At 42.2% G+C, this 15,389-nt stretch overlaps 1 protein-coding gene across 5 annotated transcripts in view; it reads left to right on the forward strand.

The window, feature by feature from the left end:
- The window catches only part of ABCA1 (ATP binding cassette subfamily A member 1), a 92,022-nt gene that overhangs the window by 19,083 nt on the left and 57,550 nt on the right, over window positions 1-15,389 (forward strand). For all 5 annotated transcript variants that reach the window (XM_069002288.1, XM_069002286.1, XM_069002291.1 and 2 more), the window contains exons 3-5: window positions 2,707-2,800; window positions 6,048-6,189; window positions 7,066-7,187. In XM_069002288.1, the coding sequence (XP_068858389.1) occupies window positions 2,707-2,800; window positions 6,048-6,189; window positions 7,066-7,187 (358 nt within the window). The remainder of the gene's footprint in view (window positions 1-2,706; window positions 2,801-6,047; window positions 6,190-7,065; window positions 7,188-15,389) is intronic.

Raw genomic sequence — 15,389 nt, forward strand, 5'->3', positions numbered from 1 at the left:
CTTGTCTGGAAAGGCTACAGCGGATGAAAAGTGCTGTCATGGTAGGGGAGGGAACCTGCTGGCCTTTAGGAGCAAAGGAAAGTAACTCAGTTTTTGTTGAGCAGCACAAGAGGCTTGCTGAGGAGTCTCTGCAGACATGCTGCTGACCTCCTGATCTTGTCCCTGTGTGAGCCTCTGGTGCAGCAGTTGCCAGCTGTCTCTCACTTGCAGCATTTTGCTGCCTGCTATGGTACCTGCCTTCAGCTGTAAAGGTGCAACTTGGTCAATATGAGCTGCCTCCCTCCTTTCTGTGTCCTCCGTGAGCTTGTCAATCTGCCAGGTTAGGTGTGTTGTGCATGTAGCCCACATGTGTTTACCTTAATGACAGTGTAGTTACCGGTAACTGGGTGTGCAGAAGAGGAGCTGTGTGTGCAGGTGGCCAGTTCCCCCTTCAGCAACAGGGCTGCTCGGGCACTGCTGTCCTCCCCAGTGTCATATGGCTGGGGCTGATATTTCTGTGAGCAAGCCAGGGCTTGAGCTCAAGGGCAGCATTTTCTCATTGGTTCTGTAGCAGTTGCAGGGCTGTGAGAGGCCATCTGTCCACACTGGTCCCCACAGGAAGCCTCCATAAGCCTAGCTGACAGTGCTCTTCCCCAGACAGTGTAGCAGCAGTTGCTTGGGGTACATGCTGGTTGCCTGCAGCCACGGTGGCAGAGGGCTGTGACATGTGCAAGAGCATGACCACTGATGCTGGAAGAGGGAATGGACTTGTCTTGGTTTCATAGCCACTTTTCTGTGAAGAGGAGGAAAAGTCCTGCTATGCCATCCTGGCAGCCGCTATAAGAGTATCCTGAAAACAGAAGGAGTAGACAAGTTGTCAGTGTCGTAGCTCTGAGCATCTTTGATCTCTGGGAGCCATCTTTGATCTCTGGGAGCCATCTTTGATCTCTGGGAGCCAGAGCACTGTTTAATGCAGAAGGAAACAGGCTGTCAATGTTAATGGCTGAGTGTGTGCTGCCACTACATTGTTTGTTGTAGTAAGAGACCAAAGATATGAGGCACCTTCCTGGCGCCTTTGTTAGTGTGGTCTCAGTGGAGTTTCTTACCCGGTAATTGTACAGTGTGGGCATGAAAATAACAGATGACAGAATATTCTGAGTTGGAAGGGATCCACAAGGATCATCAAGCCCAGCTCCTAAGTGAATGGCCCATACAGGGATTGAGTCAGCAACCCTGGTGTTATTAGCACCATAGCTGGTTCTAACCAGCTGAGCTAATCTCAGGATCCAATGGGTAACGATATCCCAAAATTATCTTGCAGAGACTGGCACTGTTACCAGGAGTGCCTGGGAGACTGATGCTCAATTTTTATGCCTTTTAGATAGAGCTCCTATTGGATGTTTAATGTCAGTTATTAAGGGTATCTGGGAAAAGCCATCCTGCATCATTTCCTCTGCTGGATCAAGTGGCCTTTGTTTTAATGCCCTATTTTTACAGTGTGAGCTCATTTTGAGGTACCGTAGTCACCTAGAAGTCTCTTACCTCAAAGTTTGCATGGAGTGCCTTGTGCTGAGTGTCAAGAGTCCAATTTTAGCTGTTAAGGATGGAATATGGAAAAACCCGTTTGTGGGTGGGGATTCTGTCTCCCGCTGGGTTGCAGGTCTTACACTTTGGATTTTAAGGAGAATGATGTAGACCTCTTATTAGAAGAGACTGAGTTTTTCAGGAAAGAAGTGGAAAAGATTTTTCTTCACTTGACCAGGGAAATACTCTGTTCTCTTACTCCTAATAGATGAAAAACATATGAAGTAGCAGCATGAAAAGCTTTCAGGTTTTCCTTGTCTCATAGCTCACTGAAAATACATGTTTGGGCAGTCTTTCTGGAGTGGGAAAGTAGGGGTGTGGCTAGTGAAGCTCAAGTCTGGGAAGCTTCGCTTGTGTCTCAGAAGCTCTAGGCTGGAGAGCTGCTTTTTCCACGTGCTTCTGTGGGATGTGACACATCTCAGTGAATTTTTCTGCACTTCAATTCTCTGTCTAAGAAATGCTGTGTATTTAATAGCATGCTGGTTTTCTTCTTGTCTCATCCCTCTAAATAACAGAGTTCTTTCTTTATTTACCTGATACTCACTGCCTTTCTGTAGATGGCCTACACCAGTGGGTGCTGCCTACCTTCAGGAAAAAATATACATTGGAACAGAAACTAGATATGAGCCTAATCTTAGTAGCTCTGCTTTCTAGATACCAATATATTTCTGCAGCACTGAAAGAGTTGGCATAGCATGTATCAGCACAGTTTCCATGTCTTATGTGTTAGGGTAGAAGCTTAATGGTCTACTGTGAGAGTGGGATACATGTACCCCACTACTTGAAAAAATGGGATAGAAAATTCAGCTTCTTGCTAGAAAGATAGATTGATTGGGAGGTTTCTTTCAGTCAGGGTACAGAAAAGTATAAAAAGACGCCAAAAATAGCCCTTTAGCACATCCATTTTAGTTGAATAAGTGGCACATGTCAATGAGAAAAAACTAATTCTTTGCAGATTATCCTCTGAAGCTGGAGGAACAAACTTCTTGATCCTGGAATGCATAGGCAAAGCAAAGACAGTTCTAACCGGCAGAGACACTGCTTACAAAACTGTTCTGGCTTACAAGTGGATTGTCCTAGAACTTCTATTCTGACCTTTATTTTGAATATGATGTCTTAATACTTTGTCTTTATTGTTTCCAGTTCCAGCTGCTGATCGAAGTTGCCTGGCCTCTGTTTATCTTCTTTATCCTGATCTCTGTAAGACTTTCATATCCGCCCTATGAGCAGCATGAATGTAAGTACCAAACACAGCAGCTGTACCCAGAATGCTTGTTGTTTCATGGTTAGAAGGTAATAATGCAGCTGGCAAGATGCAAAGAGCAGTGGTTCCATACTTCAGTCAGAAATCTGCTAGAGGGTTTAAAACTCCTTTGCTTCCACCTCGGGAACTGCAGTTAACTGATGATGTTGCTCCAGGATTGTACATTGCTGCTCTTTTTCCTGCTGTTTCTCATTTTGTATTCATATTACCTGAGAATTTGCTGTACAGCTGTGACAAATCTGTAAAACCTGCACAGAACCCATATCTTATTTTTCATTTTTGATCTGTATGTGACTTAGCATAAAAGAATGCAGTGTTCTGATCTCTAAGAAAGCAATTTTGTTTCCAGGTAGCAAAGTGCATTAATGTATCACATTAAAGAGCACAAGAGGCGTTCTGTTCCTTCTAGCCATTACAGTGTCAGCTCTGCCTTTAGTAGATTCAACAGTCATACTTTGCTGAGAAAAAACAATTCTACTTTTCTCTTTGCACCCTAAATGGGCAAATTTCTGCTTTTCTTTTAAAGGAAGCTTGTTCTTTATAAATGGCTATAGGCCTCTTTGGTTGACATTTGATTTAGGAAGCATGACTTGTTTGTTAGCAACATGCTGTTGTTTTACTGTGTTTGGTGATAGCTTCATACTGCAATTAGCTGATTGTGGAAGAGCTCTTTGTTTATCTTTCCTTAGCCTGATTACTGCAAAGTACGGTTTAAGGGTCAGCAAAACATGTTTCTGAAGGGCCCTCTGAGGTGTTTCTTTCTTAAAATGAGGAAAGAACTTGCTTTTACAGCACTTATCCTATCTTGCAATGGCTGGGGCATTTTGTGCTGTTTGCTAGGTGTTCAAGCTGGTAAGTATCTTTTAAAGCTGAGATGTCAGTGTTTGCAGTTTCCCATTACACTTTGGACTCTGTTGGTCCTGTGTACTGCCTAACTTGCTTTTTTTCAGCATTCAACAGCATACTTGAAGCTTCCTTAAATCTCATACTTTACATGGTATTTGAACTGCCTCTTCTGACTGAAAGTTACAGTGACATTAGGAGAGATACCTGTAATAAGACATGAAGCTGAAGAGAAGCAATAAGCACTCTACTCAGTTGTTATATATAGCTAGCAGCCTCAATGGTAGTTTATTTCAGGTATGGCAGGGCTGCATATAAAATCAATCCTAGCAAGAGCTGTGATTTCATAGAACTACTTAGATTGATCTTGCTAGTCAGTAGCCTTCTTGTAAAACATTTGCTCTGGCACCATGCTGTCATAAGCATAGTTTTGAGTCTTTTACCTGCAATCCTTTTTCCTTCCCATTTATGTTGACTGTTACTGCTTTGTCTGCCTTCTTACATTGTCCTCAGCAGTTACAGAGAGTAGGGCATCTGGTAATTTTAAATTCATTTTTATGGCTAATTCCTCTTCATTTTTTGAAGAGTTTCTGTGAATAGGTTTCTAAATTGTGTTGTCTGGATTGGTTTTACTGAACATTCACTCATGCTGACAGATCTAGATGTGTTGTGAAGTGAAGCAGTTTTTGCTGAATTGTGAGCAGAGATAGAAAGGAAGAAGGCTTTTGGGTTCATGGTGAACTCTTTGGCAACCCTGTGGATGCCTTAAGGGAAGTAGGATTGCTCTCTGTAGTAGCAGTGTTCCGTGCTGTTCTGAAATCACGTGTAGGTAATGCCTGGTGATAGCAGTAGCAGAGCTGTGTGCAAGTGCTTTGTAGCCTCCAGATAGCCTCAGTATTTTAGTGGTAGTCTTTTTCAACAAACAAGTAAAATTTTCAGTTTTCTTTCCCTGTTTGAGAAGAATCAAGAATTGGACTGTTGTCAGGGTTTCTTGTTTCTAATGGCTGGGCTTAGTGTGAGGAAGTTTCCTCTTAAAATATGGAGGAACAATTAACTTCGAAGTGATAGTTACGTGGCTTTCACCAGACCAGTCAGAGAAGATATCTTAGATTGCTATTGAGCCAGATTGTGTCTTGTAGAGCTCTTCTTTTCTGTTCCTGTGACTCTTCAAGGTATTCAAAGTGCACTTTATTGGGAGTGGGAGGGAGAGAATCTGACAAGAAGTGACTAATCTCTTCTGTTTTCTGTGTATCTCATCTGCTTTACAACCAACAGATTCCTGCTTTACTCTTGGAGAAACTGCTGTTACATGCATCACTGTCTGTAAAAAGTTACCATAAACTCTTGTGTGCCATTCCTCTTTCTGTATTGGCTCTGAACATTTTCTTGGAGTTACTAACAATGTAAAATGAAAAGCATGGAGGACAGAGAAGGTGATTCTCTGGGAAATTTTACAAAAAGAATATGAAAGTCTTAGCATTTTTCTTCTTCCTCCACCCTCACTTCCTCCCCAAGCCTCTCAGCCAAGAAGGACAAAAAAAAGGAAAATCAAACGAAAGTCAGACAGCTCAGGTAAAGAGCTCCTCTGTTTTAAACAGAGAACTAGGAACAAGGGTTCCCTGGGTACTGGGAACAATAAACCTTAATTTCCTTCACCTTTCTCCTGCACAGAGTCCTTGGCTTTCTCCAGGGAAGGCTAATAAGATTCCCATCTTCCTTCAACCACGTACATTAACCATTCTTGCTGTAATTCAACAGCTTTGATACGTCTTTCTTGGCCTTTGGTACTTCCTTTGGGGTAGTGGAGGATCCAGCCCCGAGTGATCGCAGGCATGCTGGGAGGATGAGGTAGACACCAGAGGGAAGAGTGGGCATCTGATCCTCAAAGTCTTGAGCTTTGAGGTACCGAGGAAGGGACACAATCTTCTTCCAGGATTCTTTCCTAGTGAAGGGGTGAGGAAGTGAGCTCACTGCAAAAAGCAGCCTGACAGCTTATCTAACATGCAGGATTATACAAGGGTGGCCTTTCCTGCCCTGTCGTTGGGGGTATGGGATTCAAAAGTACCCAAGTGGCATTACTGGTGGATATCTGCCATGAGTAGTTTGTTACTGCTTTGTTCTTAAACAAGATGTAAACTCTGGCCTACAACTTCAGTAGTTCTTTAGCAGAAGGATTTAGACTTCAGAAAAGATTTGAAAGAGCAGTGTGGAGAGTCTAACACAAACTCAGTCCTTCTTAGTGTTGGATGTTCTGCTCTTTCATGAGCACTTTGGGGCAATACCCAGTGCAGGGTTAGCAGTGCTCTTCAAATACAGTGTTGTGTAGTAGAGGCTTGTATCATGTGTTTGTCTCCTAACTCCTGTGTTTCTGTTCCAGGTCATTTTCCAAATAAAGCTATGCCTTCAGCAGGAACCTTGCCATGGATACAGGGGATCATCTGCAATGCCAACAACCCATGTTTCCGCTACCCAACTCCTGGGGAATCCCCTGGTATTGTTGGAAACTTCAATGCCTCCATGTGAGTCCGTCTGCTTTTGCCTCATCCCTATTCTGGGGAAAACGTGGGGAAATGGGATATTTGGAAATCACCAGCTAGTTGTGAAAACTTATGCTAGTGGGGGTTTTGCAATTTCTACCATCTCTGAAGTACCAGATTCTTCAGTTACCAAGCTCACAGGGCCTAGCAGACAGGTGGTAGGTGTGCAGAATTCTCAAGTCCAAGCACCTGAAGCTCTTGGTCAATGAAAAGCACTGCCTGGGTAAGGACTGAGTCCATTCTCTTACCTGGGCTCAGAATTTGACCCATAAAAAGTCTTTTTAAGATATTCTTTTTTCAGAGCATCTCTTTCTTTCCCTGTTTAATGAGCCTGTGAACAGTATAGAGTGTGAGGCAGTTGAACAGGTTTAGGGGATACTCTCTGACATTTACCATTTATTACTGGCTAACATGATGCGGAAAGCACAGTTTATGGCCAGCTTTCCTATACCTTGCCTTACTTGCTACATTCATGCTGTCAGGAAAGATAGGCTTAGTGCAGAGTATAATGTGTCTGCAACCTGGAGAAACATTTGAAAGGAGCAAGGAGATTCTTAAATTATTGTTCTTCTAAGAAGCAGTAGATGATAGGCAGCAGTAAGCCCTCTCCATCCCAGTCCTAAAAATGCTTTCAAATGCATGATGTTCCCAATGTAACTTACATTGACCTTGCATTAGCAGATATCTTCTATTGGGCTTCTTGGATTGTCCCAGGGTGTTCACTGAGCAAAGAGTTTTTTTGTGCTGGAGTGACATAACCAGAGAGGATTAAAGTTTGGAATTGGTATGTAAAACTGTATCTGTGGATGGTGGCTCACAGAGCTGATGACTGCTAGTTGTTTTTCTGTTTTCCCCCAGTGTTTCCCGCCTGTTCTCGGATGCCAGGAGGTTACTGTTGTACAGCCAACAGGACACAAGTATAAAGGATGTCCAGAAGGTCCTGGGAAAACTACGCAAGTTGGGAAATTCCTCTGCCTTAGGTAAGAGCCTAAAAGAAAGAGTCAATATCTGTTATTTCTGGTCTGTTTAATTCCGTGTGTGTGTGTGTAAATTTCAGGAATGTGCCATCATGTGAATATATGCAATTATAACTCAGAATTTATCGAACCTTTTCCAATCCTGCAGAAGTACCTTAAGGCTCTCCTGTGTCAGAGCTTTTTGTGCTCTTCAATTTGTTTGGTGAAAGAGAAGAGGGGCGGTGTGTATTGCCAAGAACAGGAACTGTTTTGGATGTGAAACTATAATCCTGGGTGCACTGAAGTTAGTCAAAGTGCTCATTTTCTCAAAGGAATCCAAGCAGTGTGTCTTTTTGGAGAGTGCTAGTTATTTTGATGTTCTGTCAAGCAGTGAACCCAATGTAGCTACAATTTAGTGTTCTAACGCCTGAGCTCCAGAGGGAAGTGTGATGGAAGAACACAGATGGGGAAAAGCTGATGTTGGCCTCCAATTTACAGACTGAAAGCTGGTTATTATCTGACAATGAAGTATCCATTTCCCTTCTTGTATTTGATTTTTGGAGGGGTTTTTTTGTTCCTATAAGACTGTTTGGTGTAGTATACTCCACTCTCTGATACTGTCTGGCAGGATTTTGAATGGCAGGGTACGAAAGAAAACTGTCTAGGGGGCTTTCACAGCCCTATTTCCCATGAAAAATTAGAATCCTCCCATTTTTAGCTTGTGGGAAAAGATGATGTGCCTTCCTGTCCTGTGCAGATGAATGGTGACTAGTGTGAGATCACATGGGAAGCTTGCAGCAGAGCTGGGACGTGAAAGAACTCTGTTCTGTCTCAGGAAATGGGGCAGATCTCTTGCTATTGCCAGGTCTCTCTGACATGATACCTTGTAAAAGGTTTTTGGGATATTCTTCCCAGAAATAGTATCTATCTTGGCTGCTGTGTTAGTGTGGCATGTGTCTAGTGGAAGTGATGGAAAGTAATGGTTTAGAAAGACATACAGCAGGGAAATAGAAAAGGGAGCACAGCCATTGAGGGTCTTCACCTACTGCCTTTGTGCAGCATGTGGAGCTCTTTGGACATAAGGTGGTATTTTAGTGTTTTGTGAAAATTGTCCTTGTTTTCACAGCTGTAGTTCTTCTTAGCTCTCTTCATTTGAAGATGGCTCAGGCACACTGCAGGAAGAAAAATATCTGACCTGGTATGATGTGAATAGTGTCACATAGTGTCTCATGTGTGCTGAGCACACTTTAAGCAGAGATGGTGTTTTTATATTCTTTCCTCTGTTGCTCAGTACATTGCAGGTTGTCTTGGAATAATCTGTACTGTTAGTGACAGGTTGACAGGTATGTGCTGAATCTGTGTATAGACATGGACTGTGCAAGGTATTTGTCTTGAGTATTTAACCCTCCTCTCTCCCCTTCAGGGCTGTGCAGAATCCTGATGTGACCAGATCTGCACATAATACTGTGGTCTACTGACTCTGAGCATTAGTTGATACTTGTGTATAAAGGGCACCTCTCCTTGCTGAGGAGCTCAGTATCCATACCACCAGGCCTCCTCTCTTTTTACTCAGAGAACTGGTGAGCGGCATCCTCAAGCTTTTGTCTAAATCTGCAGCAGCTTCAGAGGGGAGAGGATGCAAAGTGAACCCTTTGTGCAGAGATGGACGCATAATGAATACAGCCAAAATGAGTTGACTATTTCCCAAGGAAAAGTTTAATGCTGTTTTCTTGGATATCTTCAGTTGTCTGGTTTGATTTGCTGGGAACAAGCTCTCTCCATCAGAATGACAGATACTGTTGTTAATGGTTTTACACTTCTAGCTATAGTATTTTACACTTTAGTAGTACTACTTTTACACTTATATTGGCAAGTTAACTCTTCCAAAGAGAGTAGGTGCTGGTGTGGTGTCTTTTGTTAGGACATGCAGGGAATGTCAGACATGGCCATTTATAAGAACACTGTCAAAGCCATAAGCTGAAGCTCTTGCTGCTGGGAAGGGGGGAGGAGTGATTCCAAGAAGAGTTTTGCATATGGAGTACTGTACAAGTTGAAAGTCAGAAGGCTCATGTTTCTCTCCACTGTAAAGATTAGTGGACTGACTGCAAAAACAAGCCTCAGACCCAGTCATCAGATTATATTTCTACAATAAAATATTTCAAATGTGTAATCAAAAAATCAAGCCAATGTGTCATTAGAATGACAGACTGTCCATTGTTGGTAAGGCTTTTAGAGAACAAAGCCTGTTTGTCCTTCTTATGCTCATTTACAAAGCCTTCCAGCTTGATGGACCCTGCTGCCCACTCCTTGGCTGTGTGATTCATTCTCTGACAGCATGCATGGAACAGCATCCTCTAATCTTAGAAGTACTCATGTATTTATACTTAGCAGTGCTTAGATTCCTGTGCAAGGAAGGTCAACTCTCAGTTGCTGTTGACGATGAGGTGTGAGAGATGCAAATCCTCTTCACTCTGGGGCATTTCCTCTAGTGACTCTGGGAACCTAAGGAGACAGTAGGAGTAGATGCCAGATGTAAGTGCACCACCCAGCCTGAAAGCATTGTCTTTATACATGTGTTTATACATGTGTACTGTCTTTATACATGTGTTATACATGTGTTTCCCCCAGTAGCAGGAAGGCTAATTATCAATAAGCTAATAATTGGAAACGTTATAATATTCTGTATGTTTTAACTCTGGCCTGGACCTGAAATTGTGTGAATTGGTGGTGCAGACAGGTGCAGCTTTGCAGCTTCCCCAGTGGGATGGACTGTATGCTCCCTGGTGTGTGACATGGGCTCTGTTGGAGTGTCTGTGGCTCCCTTCTCCCCTCACACATTCTTCTTGCTGCTGCCTGATGACTTTGAAACAGGCTTCCAGGAGTTGATCCCTCATTGCCAGCATACAAACTGGAACTAATGCTAGTCACGCAGAGTATTCATGTCTGTGTCTGGCTTCTGACACTGGAATCTGTTTAGAGACCATTTACCAAAGTCCTGCTGCTTGAACCTTCTTTAAAACAACCCTCACAAACTAATGTCAAGGTGTGACTCTTAGTCATCTGATCCGAAGTTACGCATGAGCTGAACCTTGGGGATGAGAGACCTACTTAAGATGGGAGGTTGCTTGAGGTGCTTGCACAGGTATGTGCAAGTCAGTGTCTTTGTTAAAGACAAGGTAGGACACTAAGGTTTTGTTCAGGCCATACTATGCACTCATTCCAACAGGCTTTGTATCTTAGGCACTTCTTGATGAGGTGGGAGATAATTCCTCATAACAGGGCTGTTTGTGCAGGAGTTTGAGAAGGAACAGCAGAGAAGAGCTCTCTGTTGGAGAGGAAGGTGTTACCAGTAAGGAACAGTCCAGTGCTACTTCATGTAGCACCTTTTTTGGCCAGGATAAAGTGCTAACTGGTGGTGTGAGGGAGTTCAGCACATGCAGCTGTCACGTTCTATGGGCAGTGCTGTTGTGTGGCTGCTTCCAGCAAGCCCTGGGCAGTGAAATCTACGTGCAGGTGCACACATACCGTAACATGATCAATTTTGCAGGCAGGTGCCAGGTGCCCTCTCTGTTCCACTTGTTACATGTCTGTCCAGCAATGTCACCAAGGTCTTTAACACTCATGATAAGGCAGAGTGCAAATCAGAACAGAGAGTCAAAGACCTTGGTGACGGCACTTTCAAGAACATGACATGGTTGCTGGGATTGCCAGCTGCAGTAGGTTTGGATCGCTGCTTGCAGGCACTGAATTTGCAGCTGGCCTCAGTGTCATTTTATCAGGTTAAGTGTTTGCAAGAAATAAGCTTTTCTTCTGTTTTGAAAGATGGAGATACAGCTTGCTATTGATGCTGAGGCACACTTTCTTTATTTTTTCCTTCTGTTTTCAGGACTCCAAAATACTTTGTTCTGCAGTGCCACAGGGTAATAAATTATCAGGTATAATTAAAGCCATCTTCTTTTGTTATCGCTGAAAGTTGCAGATATAAGCTAACCTGGCTATATTTACTCCATTGCTCTTAGTTTTCAGTGATCCCAAAGGGCATGTTTCTGTTTTTCTTGAAGCCAACCCAACTAAACAAAAATGGAACAATGAAATAGGCAGAGGGAAACAAACATTGCCTAAGAAATTGTATCAGATCTCAGGCTATTACTTCACACGTGCCCTGCCTGTCCCTGTTGTTTGCTGGATTAGTATTGCTCGTGGTAGGAGAGAAACATCAACTGGGTGGCATTCTTTGCTGATGTTGCACTCTGCTGCACAGAGAGATGTTGAGACTGAAAGAGTTTGCAGCCTGTCTGGTCAGTGCTATTAGTGCTTCTTTTATTTAACAGGTAAAGGATTGTAGAAGGCTTGGGCTAAAGAACAGCCTTGGCAGGGGTTTTCTGGTGGCTTGTGTATTACTGTATGATTACAGGCTGCTCAGGGAAACAGGATGTCATACGTTACCTGCTAGGTGACATTAAGGTGATGGCTAACTCCCTCCTCAATGTATTGTCCCTAACAAAATTGTCCCCACACCCTGAAGCTAAACATTCAGATTGATTCTTACACCCTAATTAAACTGTTTCCTCCCTGACTTCCTTAGGGAAGAATCCTAGCAAAAACCAGCCAGGCTGGAATGAAGACTAGCAAACCATGCGTCCAGGTGGCCTTCACCCCCAGAAACACCAACTGTGGCAGGGTGGCATTCCTGTTGCTGTGCATAAATATACACCTGGATTCTCTGGTAATGTGCTCCACAGTGACATTCAGGTCCTTTCCTTTCCTTTAGGTCGAGAAAAAGTGTTGCCAGAAATGTTGCCCTGTGGTATCAGTAGAGAGATCTTGATTTATTAGGGCAGGTAGGAAGGCTACTTTACCTTTTTCAGTACCAGTTACCTTGCACTAGCCCTCAGCAGAAATCCCTAGGGTATTCCTGGCTGCTACTTCCTCCCAGACCAAAGCACCCCTCCAGGAAGGGGAGCCTGGGACTATGTAGGGAACCACTGTGATTTCTGCTGCAGTCAGATGCAGCCTGTCACAATGAGCAAGTGGAAGAAGCAACCAATACTGGGTTCTTGGATTGCACAAAGATTGTGGTGTGCCATGTCAATTGGGTAGGGGATTCAGGTACACATGGCAGTTTTCCCACATTTGTCTAATTAATTTTTTCTTCAAATCTGTGTTGCTGAGCAGGCACAGATGTGAATGACCTTAGATTTTATTTTTTTAAGTAAATGGAAATTGTTTAGGCAACTGCAGATCTTCTGGAAAGACATTTCCAAAACATTCTTGGAAGGGCGCTTTAAGTCCTTTACTACAGGTAGAGAACAAAGTCTCTGTGTGAATCCAATGGGTCTGTTATTTTTCTGTCCTAAACTGAAACTGGGAGGCTGACAGTCAAGAGATGTGCAAAGGTGGACAGACTCTTACGGCAGCGTTTTTTATAGGGCAGTTAGTTATGTAGCTTTAATTAGTTAGGTGGCATGATATTTGCATTATTCAGAAAATAGCATCCTGTGACTACAGTATAACTGCATATGGAATTACCACTTTCAATGGAGCCTGCTTCTGCTTTCCTTATTATTTGGTAGCCAAGGATGTGATTATCAAGATAATAAAATTATCTTGATAGAGGTCAAGGTACAAAGGTCTGCTGTACTTCTAAATCTGTTCCCAGGCAATCATACTTGTTTTCCATGGGGCTGTTCATGAGCAGTTGTTACTATGTGACTTTGCTTAGAGGTTGAGATGGGTAAACACATATAGCAAAACGTATATTGCTGTATTCTGATTCTGTAGAACTGGGCTTTAGTGTCTGCTTTTGGTCTAAACTTCGTTTCTACAAGAGATGCTTTGGAAGAGAGAAGTTTAGAATTATGTCAGCTTGGATTCTCGGTAGATATGTATGGATGTGAGAGAGTAAGGCTCAAATCTCTTAGAACGGGGAATTGAAAAAACACATGCAGTGTTAAGTTAAATCTGGCCTTGCTGTAGTGTCTGCACTATACTAGGAGACAGGAGCTTGAGAAAAACGTTTCTGAGAATCCTGTCGCAGAAGATGGTGTGAACCCTGTTGAAAACACACAAGGAGAATTGCAAGCTTGTCAGCCTAAGGCTGTGCTGGCAGTATGGTTACTTTAGAACCAGCTAACCCAATAGTGCCGGTTAGTTGCTTGACTGCATGTAGGGGAGTCAGCAATGCCCATAGCTACAATTAGCAACAGAACTATTCAAATAGATACCAAATTGCCGTTTCTTGAGGGCACCACCTTTATCTTTCTTAACTTACCTAGATACAGACACAGTGATAAAGAAAACAAGAGTTGCTTGCTGTGCTTGTCAGTAATTAATACTAGTATGGGCCTCAGAAGCAGGACCATCTTTAAAAAGTTATGGGTGTTTTCTTTAGTCTTTAGCCTCGTCTGTCAACACTGACTTTTATTTTAAATCAGCAAATTAAGTGGAGAGTGTTAAGTGAACAGTTAAACCTCTCACACTTCGCTATTGTCTCCCTCTTTGTGTGCAGCCTTGTCAGTACAGCTTGCTAAATGTCAGGACTATGTTGCCAAAACTTACACTGTTTTAGCTACAATTTGCATTTATTTTCTATGTTTTCCACTGTGGCAAATTCTGCATTTGTTTTCATTGACTTCTAATCTCAGAATCTTAATATAATTTCCTGATTTGTGGAAGACTGCATTCAGTTTATTTAAGCTACAGTCTGAGGTTGGTTGAGACAGCAGGATAGTGACTTTTCACATCGAGCTTAGTGTTAGTAGTCCCCTAGGAAATTTGTAACACTGTTATCTGATGAAAAGTTCAGCTTTCTCAGGGGATTTCCGTGTGCCTGAGCTCTCATGCGAGTGGAGATTATGAAATTGCCCCATTTGGAAAAAGCCCTGTGCACTTCTGTGTTTGATTGGTACTGAGGCCAGAGTGCCTAATTTGGGTCTGACCTCCCATATCTTTCAAGTTAATATTCAGCTTTGGAGCTATACCTAGTAATCATACATTTTATCTTCAGCATTCATTACAAACACTTATTACCTAATTTTTACAGCATTCCTGTGAGCTAAATAAATGAACAGCTGCCCTCATTCTGAAACGCAGTAGGATGTGGCAGTTTTCAATGCAGTCAGGAGGCAATAAAAGCTGATGACTTTTAAAAAATGTTGATGGTGTATCATTTTTACACAGGCAAGAAGATAGAGCATTGCTTGACTGATTTTTTTGAAAATTCATGTCAGTTCAATTTTTGGGCAGTCTTTCATGTTCTAGTTAAATATTTTGGGTCATAAAATAAGCGAGTGTTAATACCAGGATCCTGACTAAAATGAAGCAAAATATTCTGCCGCCTGTTGCAGCTTCATTAAAATGCAACATTCTCTACTTCCAGCTCTAGAGTTTTTTTTTGCTGTTTCTCTGTTTTATAGAATAGTAGTTGTGAACTGTTTGAAATACACTTTTAATTCACTTTACAGGTTATACTTTCATATGTTTTGTTTTCAAAATTCTGGAAAAATCCATTGAATTAAATGCAACAGTTGCAGAATTAAAACAAAATGCATCTGTTTATGTATTTACTAAGTGTCAATAATTGAGTTTGTTAAAACTGCATATTGCTTAGGCCTGTGTATCAGGAATCCTCAGCTGGTGAATTGGTGTAGCTCTGAAAATTTAGTGGAATGTAGGTCATCTATTAGCTGAAGATCTTGCCCTAACTTTTTTTTTATGCTGACCTGGCAGCACTCTGTGTGCTGTATGTGGGGGAGATTTATGCTGTTCTGTAACACACATCCTCTGTAAACAGCCAGAGTTTCCTTCCCTTTCTGATTTAGCTTTAGTTTTAAGGATGGTGCAATAAGCGACCCTTTAAAAGGATTTAAAGTAAGACTCTTTCCTGTGAGTTTTGGTGTTTTGTGGTGGGTTTTTTTCTCCTCTTTAAACCTTTCTGTTCTTCTAAACATATATTTTTAGAGGCACATACTACCTGAGGTAATATTTAGATGTATTTTTGCTTGATGTTGTCAGAAGGTTTACATAAGCACAGACAGTCAGAACTCAATAAACATAAGCTATTGTATCTCAGAACGTCTTTTCCTTGTAGTTCTCTATTCTAACATGTGCAGCTGGAACATAACTGGACCATATCTGAAGCTGACTGAGCATAGATATATGCCAGAAGGAGATTTGCGTGTGGGACAAAGACAGCTTACTGCAAAGATAGCAATATCTTAACTCTGA

The sequence above is a fragment of the Aphelocoma coerulescens genome (genome assembly GCF_041296385.1).
Source record: "Aphelocoma coerulescens isolate FSJ_1873_10779 chromosome Z unlocalized genomic scaffold, UR_Acoe_1.0 ChrZ, whole genome shotgun sequence".
Taxonomy (NCBI): domain Eukaryota; kingdom Metazoa; phylum Chordata; class Aves; order Passeriformes; family Corvidae; genus Aphelocoma; species Aphelocoma coerulescens.